Consider the following 14,874-nt stretch of genomic DNA (forward strand, 5'->3'; position numbering starts at 1 on the left):
AATAAAACAAAGAGGAAGAGAAATAAGATAGAATAGCGTAACCAAGTGTACCCTCAAGCAAGAGAACACTATCCCAAGACAGTGGAAAACATGGTACAGAGCTGCCGCCTTCCTACCCGTCTCCCTGGGTCCCCCCAAGGAGGCCTTCCCACCCCACCCAACCACCCTCTCTTGGCTCATAGCCAAAACTATTATTTCTCGTTGATTTTTCCTAATTCTCGTGCTATGCGGTGCGCGTTTAGCTTTCTATATATTTCTATAAATACATTGTTTTTTTTACATTATTCTTCGCATTCATTTCTACGATTTTCTCACAAATGCACAAACATGACTGATATAATTTCTGCTTCTATAGCTTGTGATAGAAGTTAGGTTTGAATGAATTGCTCCTCCCATGCCACCCTACGTTCAACTTGACCACACAAGGCACTATGAGAGAGAGAGAGAGAGAGAGAGAGAGAGAGAGAGAGAGAGAGAGAGAGAGAGTTGGTTTTCCAATTGCAAAACTAAATACCATAATAAAATAAATATAAAATGATTTTTCAAATGCGTTGTTTTTTTATTATTCGTGACTTCTCTTGTAGTTTATTTATATCCTTACTTCCTTTCCTCACTGGGCTATTTATCACTGTATTTACGAAAGGCCATGTAAAGAGTAGGCTTCCCCTACGGTATAGGAGCAGAAAAGCAGTCATTAAAGTATTATTATTATTATTATTACTTGTTAAGCTACAACCTTAGTTAGAAAAGCAAGAGGCTATAAGTCTAAATGCTCCAACAGAGAAAAATAGCCCAGTGAGGAAAAGAAATAAGGAAATAAAAACGATACGAGAAATAATAAACAATTAAAATTAAATATTTTAAAAAAAGTAATATTAAAACATACTTCATAATAAACTATAACAATTTATAATATGATTGCAAATAGTCAACGCATGAAAGGCAAAATGGAAGGATGGGAAAAGAAACACTTAAAGCAGAAAGCTAAAAAGTGGGTGGAGCTAGGGGACGAAGGGAACATTCTCTCAATTCGGATATCAGGAAATTAAATTGATGTAAAATATAAACTAGTGTATGCGACCCGTCAAAATGACGGCTAAATATTGAAATAGATATATGAACACACACGCACCCCTCTCTCACAACAGGGTATGACTATTTCCTCTACCCCACGATCCAAGGGATGGGAAGAGCTTGGCGTGACCAGAAAGGAATAGATATGTGTCTTATATATATATATATATATATATATATATATATATATATATATATATATATATATATATATATATATATATGATAAATTTTGCACATTTAGACGTGTTTTTCATATTCAAATAAGCCATATATATTTTTGATACATTAATGTCTGGATTCTCTTAACGACCTCGGGATCAGAGCCCCAGGCGAAATCACACAAAGACAAGAGCTTGGGTCCTGCCGGGAATCGAACCCTGGTCGGCAAGCTTGTACAGACAGTGACTAAACCACTTGGCCTCGAAGAATATATATATATATATATATATATATATATATATATATATATATACACACTTATCTTTTATTCTATAGCAAATATATTAAAGTACTTTCCGTCAACAATTTACTAAATAATCTAAGTACTATAGTAAGTAGAGCAACAGAAATAATATTATAGGCCTTATTTGTATCAAATTGAAGAGTAGATTTGACAAATGAATGGAATAAAAGCGCTATGATTTGACATAGAAAAGGGTTATTAACATTATCAACGAAAAATTAGAAAATAAACCCCGGTTTTTAATGTTTAATGTTGTTACTATTCTTAAAACATGTTATTTTAATTGTTCATTACTTATCCTCTTTATTTATTTCCTAATTTATTTTTCCCTATTGGAGCCCTTGGGCTTATAGCATCCTGCTTTTCCAACTGGGGTTGAAGCTTAACTAATAATAATAATAATAATAATAATAATAATAATCCGAGAGTACTGAACAAGATCCGACAAAATTATCCATTATTATTATTATTATAAGATAAACAGCAGAGACTAACAGATCAAATTGACTAAATTATAAAGTTTTTAAGTTCCAATACGAGAGAGAGAGAGAGAGAGAGAGAGAGAGAGAGAGAGAGAGAGAGAGAGAGACTAATGGATAGGAATTATGTCTGTTAGTAATTTCAACTAATCAAAGATGAAATGAATTAGATTAATAAATAGATGAGCTGTATTAACATCTGATAATATCTGACCCTATATAGGTTCATAATCTGAGGGATGAAGAATACGAACGCAGAGGTCTATAGTACAAAGCCCATGGAAGTGGTATTTCCCTATATGAACATCCTACACGTGAATAGTGCCTGGGGAAACCAGAAATAAGAAGAAAGTTCCGAAGTCGGCATTTAAAATAGCCCTTCAAAATGGGTTTATCTGATATTGAATGTGAGAGAAGTGATCCTTTTGAAGCTCAGCTAATAATAATAATAATAATAATAATAATAATAACCACAACTGGAAGGACACCACTCAGTAGAGCACAGACCTCCACCACGGCAGCTAATTTTTCGACCTTGACCTTTGACCTTAACAAGTATAAATTGGTGTGGATTTTCATACACTCAAATATGAACAAAGTTTAAAGTCTTTGTGACAACGATGTCCAAACTTATGGCTCATTACACGAATTGGACATTTTGCTTAACCGTGACCTTGACCTTCCAAAATTTAGTCATTCCATCTTTTTAAAATAACAGTTAAAACCCGTAAGTTTCATTACTCTATGAATAAAATTGTGGCCAAGAAGCTGTTCATAAACACACACACGCAATCAAATTATAAACACACAAACTAGGGCGAAAACATAACCTCCTCCTAACTTCGTTGACAGAGGTAAAAATAATAATAATAATAATAATAATAATAATAATAATAATAAAAATAATAATCATAAAAATATTGATAATAAATATATTGATAATAATAATAACAATAATAATAATAATAATATTAATAATAATAATAGAAATATTAATAATAAAAATAATAATAATAATAATAATAATAATAATAGAAATAATAATAATAATAATAACAATAATATTGATAATAATAAAAATAATAATAATAATAATAATAATAATAATAATAATAATGATAATAATAATAATGGACAGATGAACAAAGAACAGACAATGGCAGTGGGCACTTCAGAAGTTCCAATAAAAACTGGATCACTGAGATTAATAAGCAATTCAATAAATCCATATTTAACCCAAAAAGATTAACATAAGTTAAAGAGGGGATTTCATGTGTTAATTAAAAATCAAAACGACTATAAATAGCTTTAACTTGTGTGGGAGTTGGTAGTATGCAATGAAAAGACGTTTGGGAAGAGGTCAAGCTTTTCTAAATAAACAATAAACTAAAAGTAATATGATTTCCCATGGAATTAAGAATTACGCCAGTTTGAGTCGTTATAATAATAACAACAATAATAATAATAATAATAATAATAATAATAATAATAATAATAATAATAATAAATAGAAGGCAAAGTTGTCTAAGAAAAATGACACGTCGACCTTGTACTGAGACACTTTAAATATTAGTCAGGAAGTATTTAAGATCGATATGTATTTTGCCAAGGTGTTACCTATCTCAGAGAGAGAGAGAGAGAGAGAGAGAGAGAGAGAGAGAGAGAGAGAGAGAGAGAGAGAGAGCAAACGTCATGCAGAACTAACTTTTCATCCTCTGAATCCATAAATATAATGTTTTATTATAATAAACTATCATGATCATAACCAAGAAATCAATACAAATATTCTAATATAAACTGAAATTCTGAAGGAAGTCTAGTTGAAACAAAAAATCAAAATCAAGAAAATAGAGCCACAAATTCATTTAGAAGAATTTGATATTACGGTTTTGTAAAATTGAGAATAACACGAACTATAGTCAATTTTTTAGCGAGGCAGATTTGCACTGACTCGCAGCGGTGCCCTTTTAGCTCGGAAAAAGTTTCCCGATCGCTGATTGGTTCGACAAGATAATTCTAACCAATCAGATAGCAGGAAACTTTTCCAGGACACACTGCGAATAAACTTTATACATTACAGCCCCCGTACGATACGTGTACTGATCGAGTATTTAATCTAATTTACCTTCAGGAACGTGTTCAGGAGAGAGAGAGAGAGAGAGAGAGAGAGAGAGAGAGAGAGAGAGAGAGAGAGAATATATGATCAAAACGATGTTTAAAGGTTTAACGCCACTCATGAATAGCAGAGGCAAGGGATAGAGACATTGCTCTATCAAGCAGGACAATGCCCTAGAGGCTGACCATATATACATGTGTTCAGCGACCAAGCCCTTCTCCACCAAAGCTAGGACCAAGGAGGGCCAGGCAATGGCTACTGGTGACTCAGCAGATAGACCTATAGGCTCTCCCAAACTCCTTCCCCTATCTTTAGCTCACAAGGATGGTGAGGTTGCAGCGTCCAAAGGAAAATTAATTGAACAATGAAACGAGAATAAAGTAAAAATTTGTCAATTCTGTCACTCAAGATTTTAATAATGGGAAAATGAGAAGAGCAAATTAACCTTTCCCAAACCCCCAAACCCAGGCAACGGGTACAGCAGCTACTGAAGAACAAGAAATGAACAACAACTTAATTTGTACTAACACCATGTATTAGAAGAAAAAAAAGTTAGACAAATATTGTTCTTCTTGGAGAGAGAGAGAGAGAGAGAGAGAGAGAGAGAGAGAGAGAGAGAGAGAGAGAGAGAATGGTCAATGGTATACAACCTGACAAGTTCAGCTTAATCGACAATAAATCAAATAAATCGACCAGCAAATCCAGACATCCCACAGGACTGAAAATATTAAGACTTTCAAGAGGAAACTTGAGACTTTCTTGTTCTCTAAGTGCTTCGATAATGTGAATTTGATAATGTGGAATACGCTGTGTGATACTCTATATACCCAAGAATGTATATGACAAGCAAATCTTGTTGATTATATATATATATATATATATATATATATATATATATATATATATATATATATATATATATATGATAAATTTTGCACATTTAGACGTGATTTTCATATTCAAATAAGCCATATATATTTTTGATACATTAATGTCTGGATTCTCTTAACGACCTGGGCCTCTGATCCCGAGGTCGTTAAGAGAATCCAGACATTAATGTATCAAAAAATTTATATGGCTTATTTGAATATATATATAAATGCAGAAGGAAACTGCTAAGACTTTAAAGGTCACTGATGAGTAACGAACATAGGATAGCTCAATGCACTGTCGCGCAGTGTTTTAAGCACAGCCGAGCCTTTCTCCACCCAAGATCGGACCAGGAAGGAGAGGACAATGGTTCCTAATGATTTACAAGGTAGACCAGCGAGGCTTCCATATCGCAAAAGGTAAGGAGGACACTAATTTAAATATGGGGCTGTGAACAGCATACATTAAATACTGGAAATATATATATATATATATATATATATATATATATATATATATATATATATATATATATATATATATATATATATATATAAAGGAGAAAACACAGGATGGTCTTTTTTTTAGAATCGACATAAGTGGCCATTGATATTAATTATTTTGACTTATGTAATGAATATTTTTTTTAAGTCACGACAGCGGTATATGAGGTTTTTAAATGAGAAAAAACTATTCTATCTCTTCCCAGCTAAAAGTAACTACAGACTACAGTGACAATTTTACGATTTAAAATGTTCGAATTTCTTTCATTTGATTTCAGGTGAGTAAAGGATAGAAACAGAATTTTAAAGAAGTGGAAAACAATCGAATACAAAGTTCAACTACGAGAATAGACTAAGTCGGAATAAATCAATTTGTTTGGAAGATTGAAGAGTATCGACTTCCATCAGTACCTGAGATGAAGTTTTTACTTACCATTGAACATTCATCAACTGAGGCCCGAAGATTCATAACTGACACGTGATAAGAGGGGTGGTGGGTGGAACCCCTTTTCTCATACCCCCTTGGGGGGGGGGGGAGCATGATGTCACTCAACTCCTCCCGGGGAGACCTTCCTTCCCCGCTCCCTGGGGCAACGCTGAAACACAAAAGAGGATCTGATGAGGAGGAGATGTTTACGCAGAAATATTTTGGCAAGGGAAGTTCACTGCTTGCAGATATGTCATTCATATATAAATATGTATATATATACACATATATACAAGTATATATATATATATATATATATATATATATATATATATATATATATATATATATATATACACATTATATATATATATATATATATATACATTATTCCAGCCGTTACCAAGTTGTGGAATGATCTTCCTAATCGGGTAGTTGAATCAGTAGAACTTCAAAAGTTCAAAGTTGGAGCAAATGTTTTTATGTTGACCAGGCTGACATGAGTCTTTTTACAGTTTATTTATGACATATCTGTTTTGACGTTGTTACTGATTTTAGAATGATTTATTGTTAATCTATTCTCATCATTTATTTATTTCCTTATTTCCTTTCCTCACTGGCCTATTTTTCCCTATTGGAGCCCTTGGGCTTATAGCATCTTGCTTTTCCAACTAGGGTTGTAGCTTGGCTAATAATAATAATAATAATAATAATAATAATAATAATATATACATATATATACACATACGTATATACATATATATACATATACATATCATTATTACTTGCTAAGCAACAACCCCAGTTGAAAAAGCAGGATGCTATAAGCCCATGGGCTCCAACAGGGAAAATAGCTCAGTGAGGAAACGAAACCAAGAAAAATAAAAAATTCAAGAGCAACAAGATGAAAATAAATATCTCCTATATAAACTATAAAAACTTTAACAAAACAATAGGTAGAGAAATTAGATAGAATAGTGTGCCCAAGTGTACCCTCAAGCAAGAGAACTGTAACCCAAAAGACAGTGGAAGAACATAGTGCAGACGCTATGGCACAGCCCAAGATTAGAGAACATTGGTTTGATTTTAGAGCGTCCTTCTCCTAGAAGAGCTGCTTACCATAGCTAAAGAATCTCTTCTCCCTTACAAAGAGAAAAGTTGTCACTGAACAATTACAGTGAAGTAAGAAGAATTGTTTTGTGATCTCAATGTTGTCAGGTGTATACATTATATATATACAAATATATACATACATATATATACATATACATATATATATAGATATACATATATATACATAGATATTCATATATATATATATATATATATATATATATATATATATATATATATATATACACATATATACTTATATATACATATACATAGATACATGCATAATTACATATATATATATACACACACACACACACATATATATATATATATATATATATATATATATATATATATATATATATATATATATACACATATACATATATATACTGTATATATACATTACATATATATATATATATATATATATATATATATATATATGTATGTATATATGTGTATAATATATATATACATATATATATATAATAAATATATATAATATATATATAATATATGTTAATAATATCCTCAGTCAACGCAAGTCCACCCTAAGAGCAACAATGTGAATTTTTGTTATAAACCAATACGAAATTAATGGAAATAACACATGATCAGATATACTATTCATAACTGAATAAACTAATGATTATCATCAATTAACAAGAAGAATTCACCTTCATCTCTGCAAGGAACTCCCCACACCCACCTGTCGCATTAGCAAAAACATCCACAAAAATATTAAATACCGAAGGGTTTCCAGAGTAGCAAATGTTAATCATATTAAATGAAAACAAACTAAAAGCCTTATGTGAATGTGCCCAGTAATTCTAGTGACACTTGTTCGTTTACTAACTATACAGTAAATTCAAAAGCAGATGAACCCGGCTGATAATTTCATAACCTTAGGATTAAACACAACACATTGCTGGCGAAATATGATTCTGATGGGCCCTACAACTGTATGTAGGGGGACCACAGGAATTTCGAATGAAAAGGCTTGGCAAATACGAAGTCACTGAACCACTTGTATAATGATTTATTTCAAATATAACTTTTAACATAACTGATTACGAAAATATTCGATTAATAAAATAACAAATTCTGTGATAACTACAAAACAATAAATGCAGTCATTTCTAGTCCACTGCATGACAAAGGCCTCAGACATGTCCTTATTCATGTCTGGGCTTTGGCCTGTTTTCATCAACAAGCTAGCCACTGAAGATTGGTGATGGTGGGAGATTTTTTTCGGATGGCTCAAAGCAAACCAACCAAGTATGGGTGCCCAGAAACGCAAACTCATCAACCTAAATTCACGAGTAATAGATTTACTTAGAATTTAAGTAGCATACTTAAAATAGACTTCATCAAATGCTGTAATATTGACACTTTTACGGCCTCATATGTAGTTGTTGGTCATCTGTATATTATTTTCATTATTTTTCAATCATATTCTATTCATTTCTTCTATTATTTCCTTTTAAAATTGAGCTGCTTTTCCCAGTTAGACCCCCTAAGGTTTAAAGGCCTCTCATGAATTGCAGGGGCAAGGGACAGTGATATTGTCCTATTAAGCAGGACAATACCCTAGAGACTGACCATACTGCATATGATCAGCTCGAGCCCTTCTCAGCCCATGCTAGGACCAAGGAAGGCCAGTCAATGGCTGCTGATGATCACCTGGTAGACCTATAGGCTCCCTCAAACCACCCATCTTAGCTCACAAGGAGAGATTGCAGCTACCATAGGAACTAACGAGTTTGAGCTGGACTCGAATCCCAGTGTGACATTAACAAGGCAAGGTATAATTTGGCTATTCCATTAAAGGACGTACATTGGATAATAATAATAATAATAATAATAATAAAGATAATGATATTAATAATAACAATAAGAATAGTGAGAATATTGATAATAAGAATAGTAATAATAATAACAATAAAGATAATGATATTAATCATAATAATAAGAATAATAATTGATGATGAGAGTAATAATAATAATAATAATAATAATAATAATAAATATAATGATATTAATAATAATAATAATAATAATAATAATAATAATAATAATAATGCTTTCAAGACGAAACTGAAGACTTTCTTGTTCTCTAAGTGATTCAATAATGTGGATTTGACAATTAATGTGGAATACCCTGTGATATTCTAAAATACCTAAGATTGTATACGGCAAACAGATCTTACATAGAGAGAGAGAGAGAGAGAGAGAGAGAGAGAGAGAGAGAGAGAGAGAGAGAGAGAGAGAGAGAGAGAGAGAGATGGGTTTGTTTTAGACATGAAAGAATATCTGTATTATTATTATTATTATTAGCTAACCTCCAACCCTAGTTGGAAAAGCAGGATGCTATAAGGCCTATAAGACCTCCAACAGGGAAAAATAGCCCAGTGAGGAAAGGAAATAAGGAAATAGATAAATTACAGAAGTGAATAATTAGAATAAAATATATTATGAACAATAATAACATTAAAATAAAGTATATAAGGTATAAAAACTTTAAAAACTTTTAAAAAACAAGAGGAAGAGAAATAAGATAGAATAACGTACTCGGGTGTACCCTCAAGCAAGAGAACACTACCCCAAGACAGTGGAAAACACGGTGCAGAGGCTAATAATAACAACAACAACAACAACAACAACAACAACAATAATAATTTCCTATAAATGTGAAAGAAATTCATGGCGAAGCACATTCCATATTACAAAGTAATACCACAAGAATGTACAGTACAGTAGAGTACATTACATATGATTTGAAGTACATAAAAGTACTTTGTCTATGTGCTTTAATAGCTACTTATCTAAAGATCTCGAATTTGAACGGCACAGAAATTAAGAAGAAGAAGCACTCAAAGAGAATTTGAATAACTTAAATCGGAAATAAATAATGGAATATCAACAGTTATGTCAAGAAATGATAGAATTCTCGAATTTATATAATATATTTCAGGAAGACAATATTAAGATAGTGAATAATAATCAAACAAGATGAGTAAAAATCCTTCATAATTTCTAATTTTACAGCCAAATAAAACATAAATTTCATCTAATACATATTTCTCTCATATATAAATGTAATTTGTAGTACTAATCTCTAAAAATCATATTTTATATGAGAGAATTTCATATTTAGACGATACGTATATTGATGAAGAATCTTAGCCAGGAGAAAAGTTACTAGTTTTTTTTTTTATTTATTTATATTATCTGTTGTTATCTTAACACCTGGCTTGATTATGTTTCCACATAAATATATATATATATATATATATATATATATATATATATATATATATATATATATATATATGTGTGTGTGTGTGTGTGTGTATATATATATATATTTACATACCTACATGTGTGTCAAATTTGTCTTTCTACGCCCTGGTTCTTCAACGTATGTGTAGCCCTAAATAATAATAATAATAATAATAATAATAATAATAATACCAACAACAACAACAACAATAATAATACTAAAAACATAAAACAAGCAAATAAACAGAAGGACATGGGAACGGTGGGGTAGCCACGCCATGACTTGTCTCAGCCGTGTGTGTGCGTATACTGGTATACATGTGCGTACGTACGTGTGTGTGTGTGGGTGGTAGATTTTATTTCACAGGCAGAGTGATTTCGCTATTCGAAATCTTTCTTGACCGTAAAATAGAGTAAGAAAGATACGTGTTTCAGTGACACACACACACAGATATATATATATATATATATATATATATATATATATATATATATATATATATATATATATATATATATATATATATATATATCTCCAAATCAATAAACAAGCTAAAACCCCAAGATATTCGTTAACACAATCATACCAAAATTGAGGAAACACTAAAGAAAGGAAGAAGCATCAAATTGATGATAAAAAAGACTTGGAACAGGGCTCCAACAAATGTTTGTTTTCAAGGATGAAAATGGAAATGTTATCCACTATAGAGATAGAGCAGTAACAATTGCAGAGGACTTCTATACCATAGTGATATAAAAAATAACTTCACCAATAGAAATAATGAAACACAGAGTATGACAAATCTCTACGCGTGGAATTTATTACCAATGAGAAAGCTTTCCATTTTGTCAAAACCTCAGCGTTAATGAAAGCCCTTTAAAAAAACAAGGAATAGAAAATTCTAATGTTAGGACACTTGAAGATATACAAGTAATACGGCAATTTCAAAACTACATGGAGATAGTCATAAAAATCCCAATTGAGATAGTTTTCAAAAATTTACATTGGGAAAATATAGGAATTATATATATATATATATATATATATATATATATATATATATATATATATATATATATATATACATATATATATATACATATATATATATACATATATATATATACATATACATATATATAGATATATATATATATATATATATATATATATATATATATATGTATATATAGATATACATATATATATATATACATATATATATATAGATATACATATACATATATATATATATATATATATATATATATATATATATATATATATATATATATATATATATATATAGGCCTATATATCTAATGAGAAAATGAATGAGGGGGAAGCAGCACAAAATGAAAGGAAATAATTTTTTTCGGCTGATTGGTCATAATTAGAATAAAAATATGCAAATCACGTGGTAATGGCATCTCCTTAAACGATTCCTTACAATTCCCTTGAAAAAATTGATAGATGATCTCCCGTGGATGTCATATATCATCATTATAGCTACGCATTAACCTTTAGCAGAAAATCATAGCATTCCATTCCTTCTTCTCATTCAAGTTTATTAGATTCCTGGAATCTTATAAGAGTAAAGATCTCAAAACATACGACGGTATATTTCATTTCTTTATATCTATAGGCCTAGAAGTACCAAAGTGATTTGACTCATATAATATAAAAGTGAAACTTCTACTTAGTATTTTCACTAAAACTTAAGTCATCGTCTTATCTTCGTCCACAGAAAAAGAAAACACTATTAATTGTTAAGGAAACATCCTTACCCTATCAGCTACCATAATAATAATATTTATCAATCACAATATGCTTCTTTGTACTGAACAAATAATAATTAAATCTAATATTGCTTCTTTATTTTTAATAAATAAACCTCACGCCAGGCACCCAAAAGGAAATTAGCACTAAGCCCAAAATTCAAATAAAATTATTAGGAAGAGAAAACTATTAAATTAATAAAATGTATCACAGAGATTTTTATTGTCACTAAATTCCTTCCTTTCAACTGCATTTTCAAAAATCTAATTTAAAGCTTGATTTACCATTATTATTATTATTATTACTTGCTAAGCTACAATCCTAGATGGAAAATCAGGATGCTATATGCCCAGGGGCTCCAACAGGGAAAATAGCTCAGTGAGGAAAGGAAACAAAGAGGAATAAAATATTTCAAGAAGAACAGCAAGATTAAAATAAATAACTCCTATATAAACTATAACAAACTTTAATAAACCAAGAGGAAGAGAAATAAGATAGAATAGTGTGCCCGAGTGTACCCTCAAGCAAGAGATCTCCAACCAAAAAGACAGTGGAAGACTATGGTACAGAGGCTATGGCACTACCCAAGATCTAATGGTGGTACCCGCACATATCAAAGCTGGAAAAGCAACAGGGAAAAAATAGCCCAGTGAGGAAATTCAAGCCAATGAAATTTATACCGGTTATCCAGTCATTATGCCTATAAAAGAGTAAGTTTACTTTAAAGTGCCATGGATTTAGTCCTGATATGGAATAAACTGGTATCATTTATTCATAATATACCGGATGATTCTATAAATACTTAGGCGTGTGTTTTCTTATGTAAAGGGCATTCGGTTCAGCTCATTCAAATCTAAAGATGAATTAATGTTTACCATAGGATATACGAAAAGCAATATAACATCCCCCAACAACAACTACAAAAATTGATGGAACAAAATTTTACATACGAAGATGTTGGAGTGATCGTACATGAGCCACAAGTTTATACACGAAAACAATATATATATTGTGAGGACAAGACGAGCAGAGAGAGAGAGAGAGAGAGAGAGAGAGAGAGAGAGAGAGAGAGAGAGAGAGAATTTACTGAACATGCAACGGTCACTATAATAGAGACCCCGGAAAGGAAACTTCTCCAATTGCCAAAATCATTTGTGTTTTCATTTAAATATAAGTTATAAATATCATGGCGGTAGCCTCATGAAATATACATTATTATACATTAAAATAAAGCTCTCAGAGAGCGCAACGTCGTTATACAAAAATCCACTTTGTGGAGTAAATAATAAAGTTACAATATACAGAAAAGTCCGGGGGAGGAAACAATATATATGCACACACACCCACAAGAACGTGAGTGCATGCACATATTCATTTACATATCTATTAAACAAAAGAAATGAAAAAACACATGAACAGCTATATAGTTGTAAAGCAAATTAAAGAGAAAGACTTTTTCAGGCTGGTACTCACTCTTATATGTAGAAAAACAGGCAGCTCGAAGCCAAACGTCACTTTTAATTTCATTCATAAGTTTCAATAAAAAAAAACTTAAAAAATAGATTGAAATAAGCAATTGTGGGGTTTGAGGACTGCATAGGTCCTTGAGTGGCACGAAATAGGACTCTTGTGTAGGAACCAGTGAGTGTCCTCAGCGCTCACGCACTCACTATCTGATGCATCATGTATAGTAATTTCACTGTTTCAGTTTTTACAACTAATTCACAAATATCCGATGTATTGACACAACATACATCTTGCGTTGTTTACATTTTCTCTATATTACGTTTTTATCTAACATCGACACGTTAAAATAACGTAAAAACAACAAGAACTATGATAAAGATCACCTCACGAAACTCAACTTACAAAAGACATTGCTTTTGCTATGAATTCACTTATAAATATAAGTATTTTTTTCATAACTGGTAATTCTTATTGTCATTTAAAACTTATACTATTATTCTATTACGTTATTATCCCATAATAATCTGTAACGAGGACGAAAATCACGAGCTAGTCACAGAACACTCGAAATGAATGACAACAATGAGTGACTCAGTGAGTCTGAGTTTCCCCTGACAACTTTTCCGGGGAAATACTTGCTCCTTCTACGTCATGAACTTTCTAACCAATCAGGTTAGGGGATTATAATGACGTCATTGTGACGTCATCATCAAATGGCCAATGAGGACGTGTTTCCTACTGGCGAAGGAAAGATGTCTGTATCAGCATGCATTTCAAATCGGGCGCTAAGTCTTTTCGTCTTGTTACTGATCTTAATATATGTTTTATACATTACTTCTTATATATATATATATATATATATATATATATATATATATATATATATATATATATATATATATGTATATATATATATATATATATATATATATATATATATCTTCCCTCACTAGGCTACCTTTCCTTGCTGCAAGCCCTTACAGGGCTTACAGCATCCTGCTTTTCCAAATGGGGTTGTAGCCTAGCTAATAATAATAATAATAATAATAATAATAATAATAATAATAATAACAATAATATTCCCCCATACAATAAGTGTCTGCATATATGCACTGATATATTCTAGCATGTAAGAAAAAGAAATGGACATGGATAGGACATATAATGAGAATGACAGATAACGGACATCATTAATGACAAAATGGGTTCCTGTAGATTATAAAAGCAGCAGGAGAAGGAAGAGAAGACGATGGATTGTCGAACTGAGAAAGTTTGCGGGTGTCGACTGGCA

The 14,874-nt window shown here is 31.2% G+C and overlaps 1 protein-coding gene across 1 annotated transcript in view; it reads right to left on the bottom strand.

Moving 5' to 3' along the window:
* Window positions 1-5,992, bottom strand: part of LOC137633945 (uncharacterized) — a 79,684-nt gene extending 73,692 nt beyond the window's left edge. Inside the window, exon 1 of the mRNA XM_068366189.1 lies at window positions 5,942-5,992. Coding sequence (XP_068222290.1) covers window positions 5,942-5,977 — 36 coding nt within the window. The 5' untranslated portion in view covers window positions 5,978-5,992. The remainder of the gene's footprint in view (window positions 1-5,941) is intronic.
* Window positions 5,993-14,874: the final 8,882 nt, after the last annotated feature.

This window comes from Palaemon carinicauda, chromosome 43, assembly GCF_036898095.1.
Source record: "Palaemon carinicauda isolate YSFRI2023 chromosome 43, ASM3689809v2, whole genome shotgun sequence".
NCBI classification, from domain to species: Eukaryota; Metazoa; Arthropoda; class Malacostraca; order Decapoda; family Palaemonidae; genus Palaemon; species Palaemon carinicauda.